At 47.1% G+C, this 27,171-nt stretch overlaps 1 protein-coding gene across 1 annotated transcript; it reads right to left on the bottom strand.

The window, feature by feature from the left end:
• Window positions 1–192: 192 nt before the first annotated feature.
• LOC119435672 (AP-2 complex subunit mu-A-like) lies at window positions 193–27,055 on the bottom strand. The gene is made up of 5 exons (XM_037702411.2): window positions 26,754–27,055; window positions 20,737–20,859; window positions 16,686–16,821; window positions 11,130–11,339; window positions 193–518 (listed from the first exon to the last, which is right to left on the bottom strand). Exons 1-5 carry the CDS (start codon window positions 27,053–27,055, stop codon window positions 384–386), a joined length of 906 nt encoding a protein of 301 aa, XP_037558339.1. The 3' UTR covers window positions 193–383.
• Between the last annotated feature and the right edge of the window lie 116 nt (window positions 27,056–27,171).

The raw sequence follows: 27,171 nt of genomic DNA, 5'->3' as shown, positions 1-27,171 counted from the left end.
ACGCAACAGGCCGGGCGGCGAAGCAGCTCTGTGCACAGTCGGCACCAGAGGGGGGGCAGGGCGGGGGCTGCACTAGGTGCACCCCGACGAGGCCCCTGCTCCGGCACATGGAGCCGCCACTTCCGGGGCCCGCCCTCCCCTTCAAGAAACAGCCAGGCCAGTAACACAGTGAACGAACCGCCAGGCGGGCGCGCGAGAACAAATCTTCGCAGCAACACTTTTATACACAGCTGGGGCGCCTAACATGAAAGCAACATTCGCTGCCCTTGGTGGGACACGTGGGAGGAAGGAGCTCGTGAGGGAAGGGGAAGCAGCGGAGCCCATGGGGAGCATCGGAGGGAGTGCTCGGGCAGGCGACGCCCTCCCCGCAGGTGTCCCCGTTATCAGCAGCGGGTCTCATACAAGCCACTGCGTCCGATGTAGCGCACCCATTTGATCACGTCATGGTCACTGTAGTTCAGCTTGGACTCAAACACCTTTAGATAGCGAACCTTCAGCCCAGACGGTGCAAAGGGAACCTGCAAGGACCACACCACATGTCATGTTAAGCCCACAACTGTCTTGCTGCCTATGTCATGCCAACATCTCACAAACTGTTTCAAACTTAAGTGTCCAATCAGCTGGGCCAAATGCAGCATCAAAACCATTCTTTTTAGCCACTTAGCACCTTAGTAATGTTATTTCAGCAGAAATATAAACCAATGATGCCCACCATTGTAGTACTACAGCAATAGCTAACATATGAACATGCACCAAGGTATTTCATACCTATACGGCAATGTTAACACCCAATGTTACTGGAGATGCAACGCATTGTCAGATCAGCTATTCCACTCCTATTGGAAATATAAGCATTAACCGCAGTTGTAAACAAAACCTGTGTTTCGAGAAACTAGCAGTCATATTCAGGTGCAAATTATGTTCATTGAAAATGTTTTGCACATTTCTTGCATCATCTGAATTAAAATGTAAAGCTGCAGAACAATTTAAGAATTTTAAAGTAATATTAATTTCTGTAACTTACTGAATGGATTCCATGTAAGAACTCTACAGGAACGTTCGATATGAGGACAACTATTTCATGTCTGGTGAACTTGGAAAGCACCTATGCAACCACTTGAATTTGACTGATGTAAAACAGTGAAAAACAACAAAAATGGTAAACCTATCAATAAAAAAAATTTAATTATGGGGTCTTACATGCGAAAACCACGATCTGATTATGAGACACCGTAGTGGGGATTCCGGAATAATTTGGACCACCTGGGGTTCTTTTAACGTGCACCTAAATCTAATAACACGTGTGTTTTCACATTTTGCCCCTATTGAAATATGGCCGCCGTGGCCGGGATTCGTACCGCGAGCTCGTGCTTAGCAGCCCAACACTATAGCCACTAAGCAACCATGGCGGGTAAAAAAAAAATAACATACTGACACAAAGACTTCCCACCCAGCAACACCTTCCAACTCATTTTACTAAAAGACTTGACACAAATTATTCAAACTTGCAGCCAACATCTACCGAGAACTACTTCAATATCTATGTGAATTTCTTTAAATATTTTTACCAGTGCCTTTGCTTTTGATGCACTTGGCATGCACAATTGTGCACAGTGCCTGAAAGGGATATGCAAGTGAATAAATTTATGCAAGTGGCTTGGAAAACTAACCAACTTTGTCCTCAAAGTATCTCAGCGGCCGCATTGTATTCAGCCTGTTAAAATACATTCAGTACAAGACCAAATTTAAGGGACCCAATAAAGGGGCCCAATTTTTGTCAGTCACAACCATATGAAGACAAGAAAAATAGGGATTTTTTTTTCTTAAATTGAAAAAACTTGACACCACTGGGAGCCCAAACCACACCCTCCGTTATTCAATGTCATTAATGCTAACTGCATGCTCGGGTACATTTGACAACCTTTCTAGACTGCTTACTACAGTTAAGATTGTATATAACACTTGTCGGGACTAGACTTGAGTACACTGCATCTTTGTAGAACCCACAAGAAGTAAATTTAACCCACTCACTTGAAATAGTCAAGAAAAATTCTATTATTCACGTTTGCGACCATTCCGCTAGTGTACAGTCGCCAACCATTTATTCGTACGCTGAAAATTCGGCCATGCTCGTTTATTCGGACACCTTCGTGGCACCGCCACTCGTCCCATTGAAGTAATGTACAACCACGACCGATAGTTCGGACGCCCTACAACGCGCCGTTCGATTTTTTGGAATCCGGCTGACTGGTCAGATGCGACGTCGAATGCCACGACAAGCTGGCCGCAATGTTTACATTTTGCTAGGTTGCCAGCACTGAAAGGGTGCGCTTGCTATGGTTGGATAGCTGTTGTCTAAATCCACGCAGCACCTACATGTTACAGTTGCCGATCTCGAAGGCTATACTTTTGTTGGCTGCACATACTGGTTGCCGTGCTTCGGATTTAGCTAGTCCAGTATCCACTGACTGTGTACCACAGCCAAACAGCAGGCCAGGAAAAGCCAAGCCAGTGCTTGAAAAAGGTGCTCGGCCTTTGCGTTGTCAGTTGTTACTTGACCTAGGATTTGTCAACAGCTACCTTTCAAGTCTCGCTCTTGCTTTGTGTGCTAGGCCTGATTTGCTTGTTCGATCTCGTCCTGTCGTCACGTAGTACGAAATGGCTCCAACGCCACCTGTGCCATCTGCGCCGACAAGACGCGGCAATTACAAGACTGACGATGGCAAAGAAAGCAGCCATTATTCATCAGGTGGAAAGCGGCCGACCTCAATGCGAAGTTGCTCGGGAGTTCTCTATTTCAAAGCAAACCGTCTCCGACTACTTGAACAAGGGGAAGATCCTGGAGGGAGCGGAAAAAGTGACTGCGGGGAAACAGAAAAATTTCCGCAATGGCAGCCATACGAAGCTGGAAGAGGCTCTGAACATGTGGCTGAGCGCCACTGTAGCTAAGCAGATACCCGTGTATGGCGATCTGCCCAGACAAATAGCAGAAACGCTGGCCCTGCGCATGGATATTACTGCATTTAAATTCAGCGATGGCTGGCTGCGGAACTCGAAAAAAGTTACGACCTGGCATTTAAACGAATGTGTGGCGAAAGTGGGGCTGTTGACCAAACCTTTGTGTCGAACTACCGCGCAGACAAGCTGTGTGCACTGCTACTCCAGTAATCTCCAGACGTCTTCAACTGCGATGAGACCGGCCTCTTTTATAAGATGTTGCCTGACAAGACGCTTTCCCCCGTGGCAGGGCAGATAGGCTTCCGTTATAGGCAAGTTGAAACATCCGAGATGTTTTAAAGGGGTCAAGACGCTGCCTGTCTGGTATGAGGCAAACTCGAAGGCCTGGATAGCTTAGGATCTTTTCGAAAAGTGCATACGGAAGCTTGACCGGAAATACGAGCTTCAGAACCGCAAAGTGCTCATGTTTGTCGACAACTGCGGTGCCCACGGGCATATAAACAACCTGAAGGAGATTGATCTAGAGTTTTTGCTGCCAAATACAACAAGTGTATTGCAGCCCATGGACCAGGGCGTGATTAAGAACTTGAAGGTTCACTACCGATCGTGCCTTTTGAATCGCGTGCTCTTGTGTGGACCATGGCACGAACTAAGTTTGGATGTGCTCTCGGCCATAAGCATCCTGTCTGATGCCTGGAAGGCAGTGACGATCGACACAATCCGCAACTGCTTTCGCCATGCAGGATTTGTCCTTGATAGCGAGGACAGTGCCACAGGTCACGAACTCGCGGCTGAGCTGCCGCCTTATAACGAACGTTATCGTCGTTATAACGACGATAACGTTCTCGTTATCGACGAACGTTATCAACGACCTCCGTGCCAGTGGGGTTACGCTGTTACATTTGAACAGTTTGCGAACTTCGACAGTGCCATCCTGCCCTGTGCCGAGGTGTATGATGAGATCGTCCGTCAGGTTCTGGAGCCATCGCAAGTGGACAGCGACTCTGATGACGACGCACCACCCACACCACAGCCATCGAGTGCGGACTTGGTGCAGGCCTTGACGACGCTCTTCTCTGTCTATAGCGATAGCCAGACACTGTGGGATATACAGGCTGACCTGATCGCGCGTAAGCGTGCATGTGTACAGTCGCGCATTGACAATTTTTTCTGTCCACTGGGATGATAAAGGTACTTTTTTCTGGCGAATCCCTTTTTTCGGACTATTTTTCGGACTTTTCGGCGGTTCCCATCGATTCTGAATAAACGGTCGGTGACTGTAACATGAAAATAACCTTAACCACACAAACCTAGCAAAGTGCCGTAAAACATCTTGTTTAGGGCCTTGTTTCACAAGTTGTACAACAGTGCAGTCCACTTATAACGATATCGAGAAAAACGAGAAATCCAATCGTTATAACCGATCATCGCTATATCTGAACTGCCGAAAAAAAAATGCCGAATATACCTTTGCAGTCCCGAAACCGAAACTGCCACTTGCTATAAAAAAAATCTACGTTGTAGAAAGTAGGCCGTGAAAAATAAAACTCCTTTATACCTCTAAATAGCGTCTCAATTGTTAGGCACGCTGAAATAGAAATCTGCACTTGCTTTCGCGGAAGTTTCGGATTCACAACCGCTGTGTGCATCGCGTCCATCTGCTGCGCGAACACTGGCGGCTATAATTTAGCGTGCATGAATTCAATGAGCGACTCGATCGACGACGTTGCACTTCAGTTGAACCTTGGGGTCGGTGTCAAAGACGGGCCATTGTCAATCTCATCGTCACTGCTGCTGCTGTCGTCGCCTCCGTCGCACAATGCCGCCATCTGTCGCGACAACGATCGCCCCATTGGAGTTCTCTTCGCAGAACGGGGCAGCACTATTTGCACTCAAAAGCTCCTCCATCGAAGCACCACCTATTTCATTGTCAGTAGCGACGTGCTCCCAGAGTTCGGACACCACCGTGCTGGTTTCGCCCCTGGGGGTTTCGTCGTGGCGCACGAAGCCTGCCTTTTCCGTTGATCGGCATGTACACTGCTTCTAGCCTCCATGATAGTGGCGCTCCTGGTTTTCATAATCGTCGATATCATCCACTGAGCGAACTCGTACTTCAAGTCTTGCAAAATTTGCAGCTTCGTCTCGAGAGACGCATGCTTTGCGCTTTGTCGGCGCACCCCCCGCTGCTTCCGCGGTGCATTTCCGCGCTCGCTGAGAGAGGAACATTGTGATGGGAGCGCAGGGGCCGCGCAGGCGCTTGCTTATCGCTTTCTCCCCCCTCTTGCAAAATAAGTTTCGTCTCAAGGGGCGCACCTGCCGCTGCTTCCGTTGAGAGAGAGCGCGGCAGGGAACGCAGGCGCCCCTCGCCAGAGCAGGCGTTACCTTCGCTTATCGCCTTTCTTCCGCCCTCTCCTCGTGCGACCGCCGGTGAGGCGGTGGCGAAGCAGCTGGCGCCATCTTGTGCACGCTGCATGAACTTGCAATGCTCTCCGTGGCTTTCACTATCGGCGCGCTGCCGGGATGCGCTTTGCAGTAATGGCGGCAGATACGAACTCGCGTAGGCAAACTTTTCGCACCGTCTCGGTTAAGGGCAACGTAGGAACGCAATTTTCATGACCATTCTGCATGAAAAACACCGCCCAGAATCAAAATTTCAATCGTTATATCCAATATGCGGTGAGTAACATATCATTATATATGTTTTTTTTCTCATAGCCCTAATGCATAAGTTCATACTCTTAGCTCGACTCATCGTTCTAACCGATATATCGTTATATGTGGTATCGTTATATGTGGACTGCAATGTATTACCATGATCTGCACAAGCCACTAATTCTGCCTGTGCAGCATAGGGAACAAAGACTATCACATTCATAAAGTTGATGCACCACATTGCAGGATGACTTCATTTCAGAATTCACACCTGTCACATACATCCAACACGTGGAATCACTTACTGCACTGCTAGCCACTATTTGCAACACATTTATGAATGCCAATGGCTCAACACATGGGTTCTCAAAGTGGGTTCCGCACGCTCCTCGGGGATCCATGAGCCACAGATAAATATTCCCTGGTTCCACGCTTGCCAAGTCCGCATCGCCATAGTCATCAGCGGCAATCGTGCGTGATAGCAACGCCGAAACGCTTCGTGCCTGATTGTGCCTTTAAAGCTTTCATTCTTGCGTTTATCACCGCGCATAACACCAAGTTAGCGACTAGCTACGTACCTCGATAACTGCGTAGTCGCCATCCATGATCGCGTCAATACCCACCACGGTTTCGTTTGCAGCGGTTGCAGCAAACAGTTTCGTTTTGACTCGGTGCACGCGTCGGCTGCGTGGCTTCAAAAATGTCTATTAACACGGTGATAGCAACCGCATCTTCGTCCGCAGTTGTTGCAGCAAATGGTAGTTTCATTTTGTCTTGGTGCGTGCGTCGGCCGCCTGCCTTCAGAACTGCAATGTCACCGTCGATAGTAGCCGCGGTTTTGTCTGCATCGGTTGCAGCGAACAGTAGTTTCGCTTTGAGTCAGTGCAAAGATGTAGAGGATGAAGCGCACTGTCTACATCGCAATGGACGGTCAATTGTTGGCAACCAGCTCACTGGCTAAAAAATTTCAAGCAGAAACTCCTCAGGGAGTTGTCTAAGTATGCGTAAGCATTGTTCCAGTTGCTCATTTCCATGCAGCAGGGTGTCGTCAGTGTTATGACACTTGATCCGGCCAGTACCGACGACAGCGCTGCGGCAACACAGACTGGTCAGGACGGAGGAGCAAGGTGCATTGATAACGCACGCAAAGTACTGCAGGTGGCGGCGCCATGTGCGCTGACGACGTTCCGATCATCCATCATAAGCCGTTATCGCTCTTTAGCTCCTTGTCCATCCGTGTCGAACCATTATGAACCGTGACCAAATGACTCCGGTGGCGGCTAGGATCGATCAAAATTACTCTGGCACGGCCGCGCGGACCGTATCTTAAAATTGATCTGCAAAGCGGACAGACAGTGCCGACTGCTGATAACTCCACGTGCTGTTTTCGCCGCTTCATTTGTGTTGAGGCGCCAGGCGGCACGAGGGTAAAGTCGCTCGCTGCTGCGAGCTCTTGAAAGTGATCGTCTTACGTGAGGGACGTACGGACTGACGTACGGAAAGTTTTCTTGTTGGGAAAGCTCAGAAATGCTTATGCATTTAAAAATAAGGTGCACGCGGTAGTGAAAATCGTGCCTCAGATGCAGACGCACATCACGGTCCCGCTGCGAAGGAAGTCGTGAGTCCTTGACCGTTGCGAGCGCTAATCAGATACGAGATGACGAGAACTGCAGTTTCCGCGCTGCTTTTGTGGAAAATAGAAACAAGATTTGCCAATTCAGTAAATAAAAGCGGGTTGACGTAGTAGGCATTTGTTTGTTATTTTCTTTATACCTGCGATAATTCCACATTCAGTTAATTCAAATTCAGGCATTTTTTTTGGTCTCGTGAAATCCACATTAACGAGGTTTTGCAGTACACAAAGTAGAGTCGGCACTAATTCTAAGACCTCTTGTGATGAAAGGTATAAGTCTCTCCGTGCGATATACGCTGAAAACCCATTCTTTCTCGTCATGTCTTGGTTGCGATGCTGTCTTGTCTTGGCTTATGACGATTGCACCCAGTATGCACCACGTTTGTTGCACGTCGCCTTCAAAATAGCCTGTCCACCAACACCGTTGGCCCAAAACATGCTGCACGCTACGCCTAGCATCTTTACTTAGGGTGGAGGCGGGGGGGGGGGGGGGGGGGGTCCTTGGCACTTGATGAAGCTTAGCAGGGTTCCCTGGGACCAACATGCTTGAGAACCCCTGGCTTAACATTAAACTATGATAATATGTACTAACATGCTTACATTATCTAATATTGTATACAATCAATGACTGATTCGGACATCGATGAATCAGACATGCTTGATTATTCAGGCAGCCCTGTGGCCCCGCCACCAGCCTCGTAGACAATAGATAATTTTAGAATAGGGGACCCGAACGTTTTGGTGCCCCAAAGACATAGTGTTGAAGGCACTGCGCATGCGGAAGACGCAAACTGCAGTTGGGTTTTGCGCCGGGCACGCTATTTCGTTGGGCCTCTTCGATTATCCGTTCCCGACAATCCCGGACTGTCTGAGACTGTGCTTTCAGCCAATGAGCGTTGCGTATGCAGTCTTTCGGACAGTCAGAGAGACGGATAATCGAAGAGGCCCACTGACTTAGCGGGAACCTGAAAAGCCGTCCCAAAAGCTTTCCGTCAACAAACATGGCGGCTCCCATCGAAGCGACGGCTCAACCGAGCACCAAACTGCTCGATTTGTGGTAATGCGTAGTTCTTAAGGTAGGAGAACTGACTGCGGAAATCGCTTTCTCTCAACTACGTGTGTAATGAAGATTGATTCATTACACGACGCTGATTCTGAATTCGATTGTCGATTCCATGGCTCGTAGGCCTAACGTGGATTAGCTTGGGTGGTGAAGGCAGGTAAAGTTCGTTACTCAAAATTAAGCGCAACAAAGTCGCTTGCTGCTAATAGAATAACCTCTAAATTGTAATTCAACACAAAAACACGAAAGTCAAACTTACTCTTCTTATCATAAAACGGGATAGTTTATTTGAATATTTATAATAGTTTTTCTCTGACACCATAGTGGCGCTTCAAGCTCAAGACACTATTCACAAATGCAAAGCCCTATTCTAGAACTTCACTACTGCATGCCCCAACGCTAACACCCGCAAAGCTCTTCGGGGCCCCTATTCTGAAACTAATGTAAAATGAGGACCTAAATCCTGGACACTTTATAGCACGTCATGCAATAATTCAAACTCTGCCTGCACGATAAAAACGGGATAGTTTATTTGAATATTTATAATAGTTTTTCTCTGACACTATAGTGGTGCTTCAAGCTCAAGACACTATTCACAAATGCAAAGCCCTATTCTAGAACTTCACTACTGCATGCCCCAACGCTAACACCCGCAAAGCTCTTCGGGGCCCCAAACTTTAGGGGCCCCTATTCTGAAACTAATGTAAAATGAGGACCTAAATCCTGGACACTTTATAGCACGTCATGCAATAATTCAAACTCTGCCTGCACGACCGTGTGCTAATTTTGGCCACCGAGTTAAGCAGAAATAGCGATACAGTCGAACCCACATACAGTATAGACCACTTACAACGTAACCGCTTATAGTGCACGACCGGATATAGTGCGGTCTTTTCAGACTCCCGTAAACTTTCCCATAGCACTCTATGTATACATGTATCGCTTACAGTGCAGTTGCGGGAAACGAAATACCGGTTACAGTGCGGCTGCCTGGGAGTACAGAAGTCAGCGGAGACGGCGAACGCTCCCCTCAAACGGGCACCCCAAGAAGTGCTCGAGGAAGAAAGAGATGAAGTGGAGGAGAAGGGCACGTGGTGCGAACGAACAGCCAGTGAGGCTGAAAACACAATCTTGAGTGCGAGTCGTGAAATATCACGGCACGCATAGCGAGCGAGGGCCACGAAACTGCCAACGCCGGCCAACACTCGCTTCAGGATAACGGCAGTAAACGAAACTGCAGGGAGCGGGCGGTGCCGGCACGGCACGGCGAAGGGCGGCAGGGAAGCAGATTTCACCTCGGCAACTCCGCCGCTTTGGTGGCTCCCCTCGCCCTCCCTCGTAGCTCCCTCACTTTCGACCGTCACCGTGTGCACCCGCCACGGCACCCGCCGCCGTGCAGGCGCGGCCGCTCCAGCCGTCCCGGCGCCAGCTCTCCGAAGTTTCGTTTTCGGAAGCATAAAGGAGAATGAAGGGTTCACTGCCATTTTCTACGCGTGGCTATGGTAGCGTGGCTGAGACGTCGGCACGTACACGCATGTTCCGGCGCAATGCGGAATCTGCGATCTTGTCATTTGAGAGAAGGTGAAATTCCCGCCGCGTTTTTTTCTTTTTTGTTCATGCGCGACATTGAGGGGGGTCTCCTAAGCTTTTACTCTATGGCGGTGCCGGAGCAATACCGGTCAGAGGCGCCGCCACGTGATTTGGTTCGAATTAACGAGATTCGACTGTACATTGAATGCAAACGTTCTAGCTGCATTCCTCGACTGTCGCATACGCGCGGCGGCTCGGTGCACATGTTTTGCATATGTGCGGGCCTTGAAAATTGTTTCTTTGGTCATAGTGTGGTACCGCTTATAGTGCGGATATTCGCGACTCCGGCGACTTACGTTATAAGTGGTCTACACTGTATAATGACCCCAGATATAACGACCTATGTGCTATGACGACCACATTACAGTGCATTTACGATTTTCCGACCCTCCCTATGGAAACTGCTTCCAGATATAACGAATGTTTTTAAAATTGCCATACTACTACAACGAAGGCTTTGAACCCAGTCCTGGTAAAAAGGGCACACGCGAAGTCCCAAAGCACGGCATCACGACCAAACTGAGCGCACTGCAGCACGTGCCCCACTCCAGTCCAATCGCGACGATACGGCCTGCGAGATGAGCGAGCGACCGCCTCGCAAGGATTACGGAAGCCGTGAAGTTGCGCCATGTTACGGGTTTCACGTTTTCAAAGCACAGCGCAGGCGTGCCGCATAAAGCATAAACAGCATGGCGCGAGGCGTGTGTTGGCACATGCGCAGGTGCAATATCAGATGCCACGACGGCGTTACTCTCGTTTTAGCTCGTTTTTGCGCAGTTATGTCGCACCATTTGCACTGCGCCTGTTTCAATGATTTGGAACGACGATCTATGTCTTTCCATCATGGAAACAACGGCCGTTCAAGCGTCCCCATCGACACGGCACTACGTGGCCCGAGTCGGCGAGAACGCGCTACCCCATGCACTGCCCCCACACAATATTGCAAAGGGTCGGCGGTTACTACGCCGTTATCAGGAGATTACGGTTCGGCAGCACTTAATTTACGCTTTAGCTTATTTTTACACTTCAATTAAGACTACAAGAAACTTCCCCTATGCTTGCATTGGCTTCATTACCTGTTTGCTACATTGGCTGTGACTGACAAAAAATCAGGGTCCTCAGCTCCCCTTTTTGTTCAGACAAGACGCCACATACTACACAGGAGCAGATGTGTAACTAACACCTTTCAGTCACAAAATGACTGAAAGCAAAAGAGGGGTTCATGGAGTTTACCTCAAAGTTCATGGAGATTGGTGGCCGGTTCCACTTTTTCTTGGCGTCTGTTTGCAGGAGCTCAATCTCTGCGCTCAGCTGCGTTTCCTTCATGCCAGCCATGCGCTTGATCTTCCAGACGATGGCATTCTCGCTGGCCTTGTACTTCGCCTTGCCCTTCATGCAGATTAGCTGCACTCCACTCGTGTTGAGTGGTGTTGGGATCCGCACCTGCAGCATTAAAAGTAAGTAAAATTAGCTCACAACCTGCTTGGTGCACACATTCATCCACTTAGTACTAAAAGAAAATTTGGAGTAAACAGCTCTTGTTGGTGTCTAGCTTTCCTCGCCATTTTCAATGTACTTATAGCAACACCAATGCCTCAATGTCTGGAAAATCCACATAATCTTCAGCATTATTCCCTACTTACAAGGCACGGGAGATTTGTGTAGCCGCTTGTGCAAAAGAAAGCGGGTACTATATTGTGCACGCAACTGGCTGTGTATAGCCATAGCACTACTTCAAGGTTTTTGTTAACCTCGACGTTTCTGCCCCATATGTCAGTACCGGTAGCAGGCGATGATTGCACACTTCTCTTTTCAACAACAGTGGTAACCTCTGAGTCAGGGTTTGGTAATGCCGGCTGTATGCACTCCAACTAATTTTTATTCTGTAAATTTCCCTTATGAACAGGGTCCCCTGTGAGTAATTAACCTATACTCTCCGTTGCAGACATCAGGTGCAATGGTGTGGAGGCTAGAGAGACTTCAGTACCTGCGTCAGCACTTAAAAACCGTTCAATGCTTTTTTTGACTGCAACTGTGCACAACTGTTTTTAATGAAACAGTATTGAATGAGACAAAGCTTAATCCTTAGAAACAAACACTGTGGTATATGGCCATCCAATGCAATGTGTGGATGCGTGGTGCATCAATTTGTTTTTTGGAGCGTTTCTTCCAGTTTTTTTTTTTTACTATAACATGCACTCGAACATCTACGGTTGTTTGAGACATCGTCAAAAAAACTTATGCGTCAGATTGGAAGATTTACAATCCGAGAAAAGCTGTATTTTTACTGCTACCGTCGTTTAAAAATTATGTTGCAGCGTGGACCGATGCACATAGCTTGAGTCTTTACTGAAATTCCAGGAGCACTGGAGGCTAGTTTTGACTATAGCTCCCGTCCAAGTTTTATTTTTCCAAACTCTCCAATCTGCCGAAAATTGTCAAATATGACAGTTAAAGTTCAGTCATCATATCAGCATAAAGTTACTAGTAGGAAAATTCCAACGGAAATGTTTAACAACGCATATGAAAACAGTCAATCAAACTGATCGATTTCTATAGGCATGGAATGAAAGTTTTGAACTTCAGATTCACACAAAACTGCATATCAATGCATGGGCACATGTATTTCCTTGCAGCATTCTTTGGGATCACGTTGAGCTCTTATACTGAAAGGTTGCAGCCAAGGAGTGTTGGACGCAACAGCACTGTTTGTAGTTCTCAAATTCGGGCCACACACACCTTTCAGCTACCACGATTTATGATCAGGTGCACATTTAGCGAAAATTTGTAAACCTTTCATATCTCTTTGCTAGTTAAGCAATAGCCAAAATAAGCTTTCAGACACTGTCCCACCATACAGTGGCATATGTGCTCTGATTGCACTGTACTTTCAGTAATAATCAGACATAAAAATGACGACGATAAAATTTTTTTTTATTAAAGGATGGCTCGATCGCCCATTATGTGGAATAAGAAGGGGGAAACGTAAGAATAAAAACAAAGCACATAAAGGTGATGTCAGAACACAATCGAAACACATACTAGCCCATAAGCATTCCGCCATTCCTAGCCTACACTCGCTGCATAAAGCAAATGACACGTGTAGTGCAGCGACCTTATCAGTGTTGTTTATGTGCGTGGACTGTTGGAGAACTTGTGAGACTTGTGAATGAAGAAAGAAACAGAAGGTGAGCCAGGGGCAGCTTGCACGCTTGACAGCGTCAAGAGAAGAAACGAGAAAAAGGAAGAAGAGAGGCGGGTGCCGAACGGGCAGAGGGGGCTCATGACTTGGAAGACGCAGGACCAGTGCGCTGTTCCGGGAGCTCCCACGGTACCCGAGGCGGCCCTGAGGACAACGCGCCTGCCTGTCGGTGTAGACGCGGAGTGGCACCTGGTGTGACGCCGTTTGGAGCAGGCCTGGCTGTTGCCTGCTCGTAGCCGCCTGCTGGAGCAGCTTCAGGCTGTGTCCGGGGCGAAGCCTTACCGAGACCTTTGCTCGAGGCCTAACCGAGGCCTTTGCTTGGAGGCCGCCTCTTGCTCGAGATGGCACGTGAAGCTGTGGCGGTGGAAGCCACCCGCCCGACACCCGTTTGAGTGCTCTGGCCACGGTAAAGCAGCTGTGGGCCGTCGGCTGCCTCATCTGATGACCCGTGCCGTCATCCTGCCTTGGCTTGCCTCCAACGGGAAGCGTCACGACAGCTCAGACGGTCTACCGCCAATCGACGAGACTATCAGGACTGAAACTGTGAGACGTACTTGCTTTTTCCTTGAATGCTGCGCGTAGGACTTAGTGTAGACGTGTGTGTTTTATGAACCTTTGCTCTGTAGTCTATGTTTAGTGCTTGTCTTGTTTCAGTCCTATCATGTTATATAAATGTTCGTTTACATCCGTTCGTGCGTCTCTGACGTTCATTATCGCCTGACTGCACACAGACATACGTGCCGAACTATTCCATCACAACATGCTTCCAGGCACCAGTAGACGAAAGACTTCCCCAAGATGCCTTGATATCTGAACGTGAGGCTAAGTGCTTGCAAAAAACCACCAATTTACAGTTAATAATACAGTAGAACCTTGTTGATACGATACGATTTCATATGATTTCCCCACGCCAACGTTTGTGATTGCGAACACAGAAATTGACCCAATAAGGCTATGGTTCTTTTTTCTTGCAGGTTAATACGTTCCCAGAAAGCACACTTATTTCAGCACCAACAATCGGTGCATCAACAACCTGCGATCGTACGATACGTTTTCTGGCCGCTATAGATCCCGTGTGAACAAGAAAAGGCGCGAGGCACGCATGATGAAGAGCAGCAGGCATCCACCGCAGCAGCTCCCCCGCAGTACTCACCCACTTGTGTAACGTGGAAATGCCAGCACGCACTCACTCCCCTCTCCCTGCATGATCTTAGGCAAACCACTCGGGCAGTTGCATGTCGCATTCACAACTATCACCGCCATATGCTTTCAACGGCGAAGTGCCGTTGAAAGCATATGCTACTGCATGTTTTTAATAGGTGATAACTAGCGGTGTGTGAAAATTCGAAAAGTTCGAATACAGTAAAAGCTCGTTAATTCGAATTTCGCGGGGACGCCCAATGAGTTCAAATTAAACCGAATTCAAACTAACGAAAGTCATTGAAAAAACAGCAGGAATTGAGACCGGGTTGTTGGAAAATCACTCAAAATATTTATTTGCGAAAATAATCTGTGATCACTGTCTGTTTCTCTTCTTTGAATGCGATCGCCATAGCCTTGTTTTCCAACGTGCGAACGTGGCAGAAAGCATCCTCTGCGCCTTCCTCGAAGGTGAAGAATAGACGCACGACACGCATAGCCTTCATTAGCCTCTTGCGACTGCCAGTGAACGCATCAGTTGCGTAGGCCTCCTCAATCGCTCTTATTTTTTATATACGTTGAAAGAGTGCTTTTGGGGATGCCATGCTTGCTTGCGATTTCAAGCTTGTTTTGCCACCGTCCACTTCACGAAGGATTTCTACCTTCTCCTTGAGCATTTTGGTGCTCTGTCCTCTTCCGCGAGAAGTCATACTGTAGTAAGTGTGGATATGCTAGGTCCAGCAGCCGAAGGCAACACCATCACAAAACCCACGACACGGCACCGAACGACTATGTAGCTCTGACGTACACGAGGTCTAGCAACTGAATGTGCGGCACACAAAGGACACGGAGACTAAACAGACACGTCCGGCATGAACCACCACACGAGCGAAGAGCGAGCGCAATGACGCCAGTGACGCCACGTATCCGGGCGCTGCGCTCGCGCCATCTATCGTTGAGCCTTAAAAGCTTGCGGCAGCAGTATAAAATACCACCACGCAGCGGCGCGCAGTTCGAATTATCGATAGAGGAGCCGATGCACGCGTGAACTAACGAGTTGGTTAACCCATAGATGCCTATATATTGTGGCCGGACCGTGACCATCAGTTCGAATTAACCCGAAAGTTTGAATTAATGAGGTGCGAATTAACGAGCTTTCACTGTAGTATCAAATATTATATTTTTAATATTCGTATTCGATTCGAATGTTCGGTTAGATACGAATATTCTAATATTGCTGGCTGTGTGGAAGCAAACACGGTTCTTAGCATTTGTTTCTAATCAAAGAATATTGGGGTGATCTTGTAATGAATTTTGCAATAACCTTGCGCTACTAGTGAAATTTCGCCTGTCAGCACACTTAGCCACTAGACGTCTAAACTTTGGGGGAAAACCAGCCTCTCAGTATTAAGGGGCACGAGTTTGCGGACAGCGAGGGTGCACTTTTTTTTTTGGCATTGCCATCCCCAATTCTGGGCTTACTGCTCGACAGCAAGTGTGATGAGCGACGACTGGCATAGGGTCAAATGTCTCCGAGCTTACGGGCATTTGATGCGGTATAATAAGGCACAGGCTGGCGAGGACAGCTGGCAGGGATTACCAAATTTTCCAAGTTAACATAAGCCAAATACACAATGTTTTAGTATAACAGCTTACTAGTCTAGGTCTTTAACACTGACAATGTTCCAACATAAATTACCCCAACTTGTTAATAATGCATGTGCATATCATTATTCGATATTCGAAGCTAAGTATTAAAAATTTTTGATTCGCACGCCCCTAGTGATAACCGAAACACCACTGTTCTGCCTTTCCCTGCTACTGGTGGCACGATGTGAGCGTCATGTTTCGCTCTTGCAGTATCAGTGTCCCCACACCAGCTTGATTTCGTTTCCCGTCACTGTTAAAACACTACGGCCATGCAATACCAAGACGAAGCCTGTGGTGACGGCGTATCGTGCCACATGGATTCCCGCCGAATGGACATGTCAAAACTTCCTGCCAAAATACCCCACCCAAAGAAGCTGCTCACCCAGGCTGAATTTGAGGAGCAGAAATGTAAGCTTGCGGAAGGTGCAAAAACAACAATGCGCGCCTCGGCCACTGCTCGAACCCCTGTAACGATTCACACAACACTTCCCGTTACGTAGATTTCAACATCAGTTCAGCCTCCCATATTTTTTAGCCAACTTCGGATCAAACATTTTCCGTTTAGTACACCTTTTCTAGTGCTTTTTTCCAAAATGTATAACGAGATTCTACTGTAGAGGAAGCAAGCCTATCGTGCTAAGGAATGTAATGTATTAATGGTCCCATGGCATGGAACAACACATTATGATGTTGACCTGCGATGTCATGGATCATTTCCTTTTTGTGCAGGCCCTTCAAAAATGTGACATGCATTTCGACCAAGCAACACATTGAGTGACTCATCTTATGGCACTGACCTCGATCTTCTGCCCTATGAGAGATGGCTTAAAGTTGGACTTGAGCACCACCTTGACCTCCATCTTCGTGCGGCCCACTTCACGCACCAGCGGGATAATGCGGAACGGGAAGCTGATGTCCTTGGTGATTCGGTACCTGCCACGAGAAAAGGGTGGCATAGTCTATCTTACACATCCAGTTAATGACTCCGCAGAAATGTGCATCAGAAAGATACACAATGAAACGGTTTACAGTGTAGACCGCTTACAACGTAAATCGCCGGAGTCGCGAATATCCGCATTATAAGCGGTACTGCACTATAACCAAAGCAACAATTTTCAAGGCCCGCACATATGCAAAACATGTGCACCAAGCCGCCACGCGTATGCAACAGTCGAGAAATGCGGCTAGAACGTTTGCATTCAATGTACAGTCGAATCTCGTTAATTCGAACCAAATCACACGGCGGCGCCTCCGACCGGCATTGCTCTGGCACCACTATAGAGTACAAGCTTAGGAGAGACCTCTCAATGTCACGCGCGAACAAAACAAAAAAAGAAAAACGCGGAAGAAATTTCACCCTCTCTCAAATGGCAAGGTCGCCGATTCTGCGTTGCGCCAGAACATGCGTGTACGTGCCGACACCTCAGCCACGCTACCATAGCCACGCGTAGAAAATGGCAGTGAACCCTTCTTTCTCCTTTACGCTTCCCCTACTTTCTAGTCACGTGATGACCTTGCACGCTGCGGCTATGACGAAGCGGGAAGCAGCGGCGCTGTCCGAGGCCGGCCTCGGACAGCCCAACTGCCCACAGCCGAACTGCCCACGCCGGAAAACGCCCGCTTCCCGATAACGGCAGAAAACTGAACTTCAGGGAGCTGGCGCCGGGCCGGCCGGCGGGCGCGCACGGTGACAGTCGAAAGTGAGGGAGCTATGAGGGAGGGCGAGGGGAGCCACCGAAGCGGCGGAGTTGCCGAGGCGAAATCCGCTTCCCTGCCGCCCTCCTCCCTCACATTCCATGGTCTCCGCGTGCGCCCTTCGCCGTGCTGTGCCAGCGCCACCCGCTCCCTGAAGTTTCGTTTACTGCCGTTATCGTGAAGCATGCGTTCGCAGTTTCGTGGCCCTCGCTCGCTATGCGGGCCGTGATATTTCACGACTCGCACTCAAGATTCTGGTTTCAGCCTCACTGGCTGTTCGTTCGCACCACGTGCCCTTCTCCTTCACTTCGTCTCTCTTTCTTCCTCAAGCACTCCTTGGGGCGCCCATTTCAGGGGAGCGTTCGCCGTCTCCGTTGACTTCCGTACTCCCAGGCAGCCACACTGTAACCGGTATTTCGTTTCCCGCAACTGCACTATAAGCGATACGTGTATACATGGAGTGCTATGGGAAAATTAACGGGAGTCTGAAAAGACCGCACTATATCCGGTCCTGCACTATAAGCGGTTACATTATAAGTGGTCTATACTGCACATGCGACAATGTGTACAAGAACATAATCCAAACCCGAGGCAAATTTGATCACGACTGAAGGTTCCAGCCAGCCCCCTTTCTATAGCAAAGATTTTCGTTATTTAATTCAACCAGCTGAATAACTTGACCAATTTCGTTGGTCCTGTCATTGTCGGATTAACAGAAATTATCCGTATAAGCATTATTGCAGTCGATGCTGATTACAGTAAAACTCCGGTGATACGATCACGGCTGGTACGAATTTCGGTGCGATACGAATTCGTAACATTCCCCGGCCAAAATACATTGCTCAAAAGACTAAATAAATTGGCTGTTCCGAACGTGTTGCCGCGCCACTACGGATCATACGAACGCGTGAGCAACAGTGGCGGCGGCCGAGCCAGCGGAGCAACCGGCACAGACAAGCTGGCACAGCGGGATATGGGCAGGATCCATAGTCGCCAAGCAACCAGCTACATCACGCGGCTGCGCCATCTCTCATTGGTCTCCATGTCGAGCGGACCAGACCACATCACAGCCTAGCTGATGCTTTGACCAGCGACAAAGTAGACGAGGACTGCTGCAGCAACGATGACCGCGGTAGTAGCCCCGATGGCCAAAACACTACCTGCACTCGAAGTGCTGAGGTGTTCAGTGGCGTGCGAAAACATTCGCGAGATCACGTGCGCGTACTTTTATTTTTATGCCTTTCAGAAGGCGATCGTTGACGATTTGGGCAAGAAAACGCACACGGTTAGCAGAACCCTATTAATACCTTTTTCAAGGGACCGTGAAAAAAAAAAAAAAAGTAGCAATTTCACCCAAAAGGTGAAGCAACGATTGCGAGAGCAAGTCAGTAGACAGCTGTACGAAGTAAGCATATTAGTTTTATCGGCCATATAAACTTACAAACATTCTTACTAACTAAATTAACAAGCACATTGTCACACACGCACAGGTAAACATGAACACATCTCATTCGATGACCACAGAAACTCGCTTTCAGAACTGGAGCGTGGAAGCGCAGCAGCAGCCGCAGTGAGCGAATTGACCTTCGCGCTGTTTCTCGCTGAACGCAAACTCAACATCGAATGCACAGCGCATACGAAGCTACCGGCACTAGGCACATTTTGTCAACATTGCAGATCGTTTTGACAACGAGGCCCGCGCGGGCGTGCTGTATCTGCAATGTGCCGGTCGCTTGTTGCAACGTACAAGCTGGCAGCACCGCTAAATTTACGTGACCGCCACATTCAAACACAACGCAAGATGCAGGAACATTACAGATTGGCAACGTATTAAAGGGAACTTCATACATGAAAGTCAGTAGAATTTAGGTCGGGACCGTGGAAATTCAACGTAGCATGCATCCTTTGTAGCAATTGCTACGATTGGGTGGACTTCTCATGTTTCCTTTTGACAGCCAGGAAAAAGCAGCGAGCAACTTATGAATTCATCTTTTCTTGATTTTGTGTATGTTTTGATACGAATTTTGAGCGATATGAATATTTCACACGACCCTGCGAGATTCGTATCACTCAGATTTTACTGTACAATGAAGCCACATCTGACAATACCTTTGTTACATTCAATATTCGTTATAAGCTATACTTGTCACACGCCAACATCAGCGAGAATCATTTTAGATTTACTTCATTAGTACAGTAAAACCTCATCAATTTTGATTTCATGAGATCGAAGAAAATGTCAGAATTAACTGAATGTCGAATTATCGAGGGTATCAAGAAAAGAATCAACAAATGCTTACTAAGTCAACACACTTAATTACTGAATGAATCGGCAAATCCTGTTTCTATTTTGCACAAAAGCAGTGCGGAAGCTGCAATTTGCATTTCGCGATATTAGCGTTCACAGCTTTGCTGTGGGGCAGCGACACGCGTCTTCATCCGAGACTTCACTACTGCGTGCATTGTTCCGGCATTGCTGCAATTCACGTACAATGTCCGCTGATGACTATGGTGATGTGAACTCCATCACTTCGTTTTGGTTGGACGTTAGCGCTGTTCTTGCTCTTCTGCGTTGCACATTTGTGGTGCTCGTCGAGCTCTGAGAGTTGTCCGAATTAACCGATGTGCAAAAAATGTCCGAATTAATGAGTGTTTTATTGCATTAAATAATGCACATGCCTGCCGAGACCAGAGGATGAGTTCAATTTTCTGAATTAACAAGGGTCGGATTAAAGAGGTTTTACTGTATATCTGCATTCACTATACTGAGGTTCGAATGTGACATGACCATGAAAGTCAGTTGGCACTTATACTACAACCAGGTTCCACACTCTGCATTCACAGCTAAGAAGTTAAGGAAAATGAAGACAACCCACACAAGTACTTGAACGTGTGTGGCTATAGTTAGGGGTATGCAAATGAGTATGCCTGACCCCTGTTCACACACAGAACTGTTGCATACTTGTAACTAAATTACTGAAAAGAAAAAAAGAAGGGGTAGAATGTGCTCACTAGTGCAAGTATGACAGCTTAACGGTGCAGACAAAAAAGGTGAACTCTTCCATTCTCTGATCACACAGCCTTTTGCAGTTTCAAATATGCACAAGCCTCTGCTGTCAACCCAACTATAGCCACTCTTTAGTGTCCACTTACCTCATGAGTTCGAACTCCCCGTCCGGAGGAATGAAGCTGATGCTGTGTTCACTTTCAAATTTGCTCAGTTTCACGCACTGGTGGAACTGGCAGTCGTCTATCGCTATTGATGTCTTCCCTGTGCTGCAGAAGAGGAGAATGTATGAAATACAGTCAACACCTGAACACAATACACATACTGCAGGTCGCATATTTTACCAAGTGCAACACAGATCCACAATTACGACAATATTGAAGGCCATTCAATCTATGAAGTCGCACTGCAGCAGTTGAAAAAGCCTGCATGGCCCTGCACCTGTTTTGGCCCTGCGTGTTTCTACATATTAACATATCACATGTTGAGATGTAAAATTGCCTAAGCAACAGACATAGTACTCTATTTACTCGATTGTAACACGAGCTTTTTTTCACGATTTTCGCTGCTTGAACTCGAACCTCACGTTACATTTGAATAACCTTAAAACTTGATTTTAAGACAAATATTCTAGATCCTGCAGTATTTAACGTTACGTTGGCAACTTGTACCTTTACATCTCGATACAATCCACAGACAAGACAACCTGTTTTTTGTTGGTAATGTCATTTTTGTTGTGCTTGTGAGTGGTGTTACAATACTGCAGTACTCTGCAGCCTTTCGCACTTTGACTTCATTCGCAAAATTTTGGCAATGTAGCATGTTCGGTATGATGCCTGCTTCGAGAGACAAGCAATTTTGATGGCAGAGGAGCTGGAAAATTCCACCATAGCTCGGTGGCTCGACATCGAGTCTCTTCGTGGATGGCAGGACCAACAGAAGGCCCTCAAATGCAAGGCCGGTCGGAAGAGCTCTGTGGACCTCGTAGTGGCTTGGTACTGTCCCCCAATTAAATGATTGTGCGGTTCTTCAAGAAGTACTTGATCTCGAACAAGCTTGACGGCATGGATGACTTGATTCTTGGGTAATCACTTGCAGAGATAGCATCGCTTTCGCGATACTTGGCTAATCCAAGCAACGAACCAACCCCCGGAAAGTAAAGCTTGTTTCGGTTTCAAGGAACATGCACGCTCCTAGTGGTTGCCGGATATCCCAAGTTATTTTCCTTATTTCTCTCTTTGCGAATTTTAAGTCGGGCGAAGCGCGGGATGGGAAAGATAAGACAGAAAAGCTTGATCAGGCGCGCAACGAATGGAAGACGTAGGAGACCAGGTCGACCAAGCATTAGACGAAGATGGCTAAATCGGGGCATCACATGCGTTGTGCGGCTCTGTGGCGTTCGAACACCAGGAATTGCAGTTGTGGGAAGTTTGAGGTTTCCTAATGACCACGGGTAAGCGCAAGTATTTCACTATTTTCCGAGGAGGTATTTGCTTTGCATGAGTAAACCAGTTCTGTGCAAGCCGGAGTGGACATAAGAGCAGTGTCGCTCGACTCATTCGTCATGACGGGAGCCCATCTGCTGCCGGTGAAATACTTGTAATGAAGGGCTTGAGTGCATGTTTTTGGTCTATACATTTTGTTCACTTTTTGTCGACATGCACAGCCAAGGTTAAAAAAAAAAAAGGAAAAGTAAGAAAGACTGAGAAATAATTTTCGCATTAGTTTGGATCTCCTGGAATCTATTTTCACTCATTATGTACAAATTCCCGTTGTGAATGAAAATTGCTTCTGTAGATTGTCACTTTAGCACTGCGTGGATGTCAGTCTTTTTCCAGTACGAAATGTGTGAATAAAAAGAAAAACGTTTGATATTTACTTGTGTTGAGTTTTGTCTGACTGAGAAATCTGCCAGCTTTAGTTGATCCACTTCACAACACACGAACAAAATTAACGATTGTTGGTGCCAGGAAGTTATTTTCTTTATGCTACCCCCCACTATATCTGGACTAGTTGAAGTACATGTAGCCCTAAATTTAACCGCAAGACAGCACTTTCAAAGCGACTACTTTCACGAAATGATGAAATGTAATACATTAACCACGAATATTGTTAATTAACGGTTCGCTATATAAATTTTCTTTATTATAATTGCTTGGGACTGGTGCGTACGAGCATTGTCCCAGTGGTTTAGAAAATGAATAGCAGCTTGCGAGCTAAACCTGGTAGGAAGAAAGCGCTTCCTAATACAGGACACACTTAAGCAGATTCTGCTCCACGATTTGGCCAATGTCGCCGCACGGCCAGCGGACCTGCAAGAGAGCACGAACACAGTCCGCTTGCATGCGAAGTGGGAAAGGAGGGCTTCAGCGGCAACCCTCCTCCTCCCGGCTGCGTGCCCTCAGCCTCATCAGTGAGGGCATGGAACCATTGTTTTGTTTGTGAATTATTTCCAGTAGGATATCCCGCAGCCGCCAGTGGTGGAAGCAGCGCTGCCGCCGCGTATCGCCATGGGACCGAGTGTCCCATGTGAGGTATAGGGAGTTTCTGGCCCCTGACCGAACCCCTTAAAGTATACAGCTTCTTTCTGGGGTTTTACGTGCCAAAACCAGTTCTGATTATGAGGCACGCCGTAGTGGAGGGCTCCGGATTTATTTTGACCACCTGGGGTTCTTTAACGTGCACTACAGCACAAGCACACGGGCGTTTTTGCATTTCGCCTCCATCAGCTGACAGTGTTCTTGGCACTGATAGTGAGCCTAGCTCAGTCCCAGAAACACTTGGCAGGGACGCTTTCAGTGCCGAGTCACGCAAAATTTCCCGAATGTGAAACTATCTGCAAGAGTGATCTCCCGAGAATACCACCCCAGGAAAGTTGTCTTCCTCAGACGAAGATTATAAGTGAAGAGAACTCGTTTCCTAATTGATTCCTTGAATAAAGGTAACAGTTCTTTTTCCCTTCACCTTGCATTACATTCATCGTTCTATTTGTTAAATTTTTGAGTGACTGGAAAGTGGACCCTCGCATTACATTTCAGTAAATACAGTCATTGCATTTATGTAAATATCTAATAGATTTTATGCTTCACAACGAAAGACAAAACCAAAGCACACGCATGTAAATGCACGCATCTCAGCACATTAATTGGCACTGAAGTTAGACTGGTATGGTGCTTTGATCCCTCATTCGTATTCACACACTCCTGTTGTGCATTAAGGAATATGAAAAACAGCGAATCACTGGCTGGCCCACAGGATGGCTGAGCATCCTTGAACTGCTTCCTACTGACTTGGGATTATCAAGTGAAAGAAACTTGAAAATGATGTGGTCACAAATTTGTCCCGTGTTTACTACATGTGCAACTGAAAGCAAGGTGAATGAAGCACAATTCTAGGATCCTCCACAGGTGTTTCATTGGATCCTATGGAAAAAAAAATCTGATGAACTCCATATGAGGCTAATCAGCTCTACAACTTTTTTTTACTGGAACTTTTCAAGAGCACATTGCCCCCAACTGATGGGATGATACAAGCAGCACACACACAATATTGGTACTTTGGTGTTCTCTAAAAAGTAAGCAAAATATGTGTACAATTGATATATAGTGCTGTGTGCTGCCTGTACATCTCAGGTAGACCTATTCTTTCTGCGATTGTGACCCAACCAGCCCGTCAATCCCTCCTTCCCAACTTGCGTGGACCCGTGCGTCGACTTCTACAGATATACGTGCGGGAAATGGCACCTGGTGATTCGCCTGATGTACTGTTTAGCGGTGCTGAGCAGTACTATTCAGTCAAATGGTAAATAACCCCTTGTTCAAAGCACAAAGGCAAATAAGATTGTCTTTTCACATGATTGTAGAGGTCACTGAAATGTGCACGATTTTCCCCCAAATTCTATTGAAATTATCAATAATGCTTCGGTTTCTATTTGAACGTTCAACACAAGCTTTGGTTTAATTAAGTCTTGCTAAACAATCATGTTTCTGGTTCCCACAAAGATTATTAAAGTGAGGTTTTAATGGCACTGACAACTTCAGCTTCCATAGCTGCCGTGCTTAAAAGGGTAAAGGCCAAACTATATGTACGCTTGCCGGCACGCGAAAGGTGGCGCCAGGGCGCCTTGTGTTTGCCGCGTCTCCCGAGGAATGGCAGTTTGAACCTACAATAGACACGCTGGTGCATGCCCACTTGACTCATTCTAGCCGTTTTGACAGACATCATTTTGTACTTTATTATTGACAGTGCTTTGAAATGCTGGAATAGTGGCAAACAAAACTTATTTTTAGAGTCATCATAACGAATGTAGAGACATAACAAATTTCATTCATTGAGTGTTCATTGCACTTTGCCCTAGCTGCGTAGCCAGGCGCGTGGAAATGCAATGTAGCCAAGCACTGACATCTGTCTGGAACAGGTATCTGTGTTTCCACCTGCCTGGACGCATACGATTTGGCCCGCACCATATGCGCATGCGTAGTTGCGCCGGTGCGAGCTTTCGCGCCTGCAAAAGTACATGTACAGTAGACTCGCGATACTTCAAGCTACGATAATTCAAACTTTCGGTTTTTTCAAACAAATTTCAAATTTTTGGTTGGCCCGCTATGTTTTAAATGTACTTAAATCCGCTTAATTGAAACTGCACGATTGCGTTAATTCGGTTAATTTATGCTTTTGCTTGTCTGTGCTGGAAAATATGCTTTTACCGCTTCTAGCTGAATATTTGCGTTGTTATATCACTGACAGTTGCTAATAAAGCAGATTTCCTGCCTACACGTGTCAAAACGGCCAATAAGCACGCACCAACAGAATTGCGTGTTGCGAGAGAATAAAAAAAAAACACTGAGGTGACTGAGACGGCAGGCGCGCAATGTCGCAAAGGTTCGGCGGTTACTACGCAGTTATCAGGAGATCTCGGTTCAGCGGCGCTTCGCTTACACGTTGCCGATTACTGATAACGGTTCACGGTGACGTTTTACCTGTCGAACAACGCATTTTTTTTTCGCTGGAAGCGACATAGTTAAAATAATTTTACGGCTCTTGTGCGGCTGACGCGGTCGCAATGCCGAGACCATGACGTTTGGAGACCTTCGCATAATGACGGCATGCCGCAGTCGTCTCCGAAATTTACGCTTCCAGCCAACTACAACGTTTCGCTCTCGTGTGCAGAATATAGTGATGTCCCGCTGATAGTAAAATATATAACAAGCTCGAATAAAAAATCGCGGCAGTGCTTGCAGTTTTGAAATGACAGTTGATCAGAACCGGGCACCATTTTGAAAGAGATACACGACGCCGCGCTTAGTTCTTTAGATGGACATTTCTAACGGAAGTTTGCAGCTAAACGCACTAGGAACAAAAAGTAGACTAAAAATGTGGTTTTCAGAATTGCACCTGCTGATGCCAGCTTACGGGCAGTTAATCTTTAAGCATGTTTAAGGGCGTGTCCATATATAACGAACTACTGATATAACGACCACTTTTCACGGAACTATGTAAATATATATAGATTTAAATATACATAGATATAAAACTATATAGATATAAATTGCCAAAATCAAGATTGTGGAATAAAACTTAACACAGTTTGTAAAGACATGCTTGTATCTAATAACAAAAAATGTAATGAAAATTATGAGATATACAGAATGCATTGCCGTCTAATAGGAACTGTCTCCAAAAAAAAAAATAGAAATTTATTGAACAGGTATTCCGCTACAAAAATTTAACTGCAAGCACGACAGTTGGGCATGCCGGGCTGCAGCCGCCAATGTTCCGGGCTGGTTTGCGTCGTCGTCTCTTTCAGACCAAGCGTATGACGAAAAGCCAGCGTCCTCTGACTTGCCGCTGCTCGATGCATCGATAAAATCAGCCGCAGAGGCTATCTCCAGAAGTGTGCACGCTGCTTCTGGAGCCGGACATTTTTGCATTCTGCTTTGATGATTGTGAAACTTCGTAGCGTGTTCAAAAATCACCGCCTCACGGGAAAAAAGGGAACTGCTTAGAAAACAAAACTATAGTTTTTCACGTCCGATAGTGCAGTGTGTCCGTGAGTGGCGCGGAAGGTCTCGAAAGATGCGTTTCAAACCATCGATAGCGGGCTAACGATGCCCAATGGAAGCGGTGTGGGAAGAGTTAGTGCACGTACTCCCTGTTGTCGTACCTGCGGGTTGGGTCGTCGAGTGTGGACACCTTGCCCTTGCTCTCCATGGTGATCTTGTCGTTGATGCCAAATTTACACTCGGGCATGCCCGAGAGGTAAGACTTCATTACGACCTTCCCTGCCACATGTGCGCTTAGCACCTGGCCTTGGGGAGACATAAGAAGGTTTACGTACTCCAGGACATCCAGAAACAGCTCGTTGCGGCGATATTTGATGCCTTCGCGCCTCCAGCCGATCTGGCCCGTTACCTGCAGAATGGTCAAAACAGTGGTCACTGCGACTGCAGCACATAGTGCACACATAATCACTGCATTTGTGCAATGCTAGGCTATTGGGGCGCCAAAAGGTGCAAACACCCACCAAGGAACACTGCCCACATTACGGGAGCACCACGGATGTCACATTCGGTTCAATTCGA

Source organism: Dermacentor silvarum, unplaced genomic scaffold (genome assembly GCF_013339745.2).
Source record: "Dermacentor silvarum isolate Dsil-2018 unplaced genomic scaffold, BIME_Dsil_1.4 Seq82, whole genome shotgun sequence".
Taxonomy (NCBI): domain Eukaryota; kingdom Metazoa; phylum Arthropoda; class Arachnida; order Ixodida; family Ixodidae; genus Dermacentor; species Dermacentor silvarum.
The sequence above is the reverse complement of the archived record's forward strand: the minus strand, read 5'-3'. Positions and strand labels throughout refer to the sequence as shown.

Bases quoted from the DNA above. Each gene is read 5' to 3' on its own strand.
- LOC119435672 (XM_037702411.2), bottom strand. From the start codon at position 27,055: ATGTGTGCACTATGTGCTGCAGTCGCAGTGACCACTGTTTTGACCATT. The intron at 16,822-20,736 runs GTAAGTGGACAC...TTCTCGTGGCAG, and splicing joins GGGGAGTTCGAACTCATGAG to GTACCGAATCACCAAGGACA. The intron at 519-11,129 runs GTAAACTCCATG...TGGTCCTTGCAG, and splicing joins CAATCTCCATGAACTTTGAG to GTTCCCTTTGCACCGTCTGG.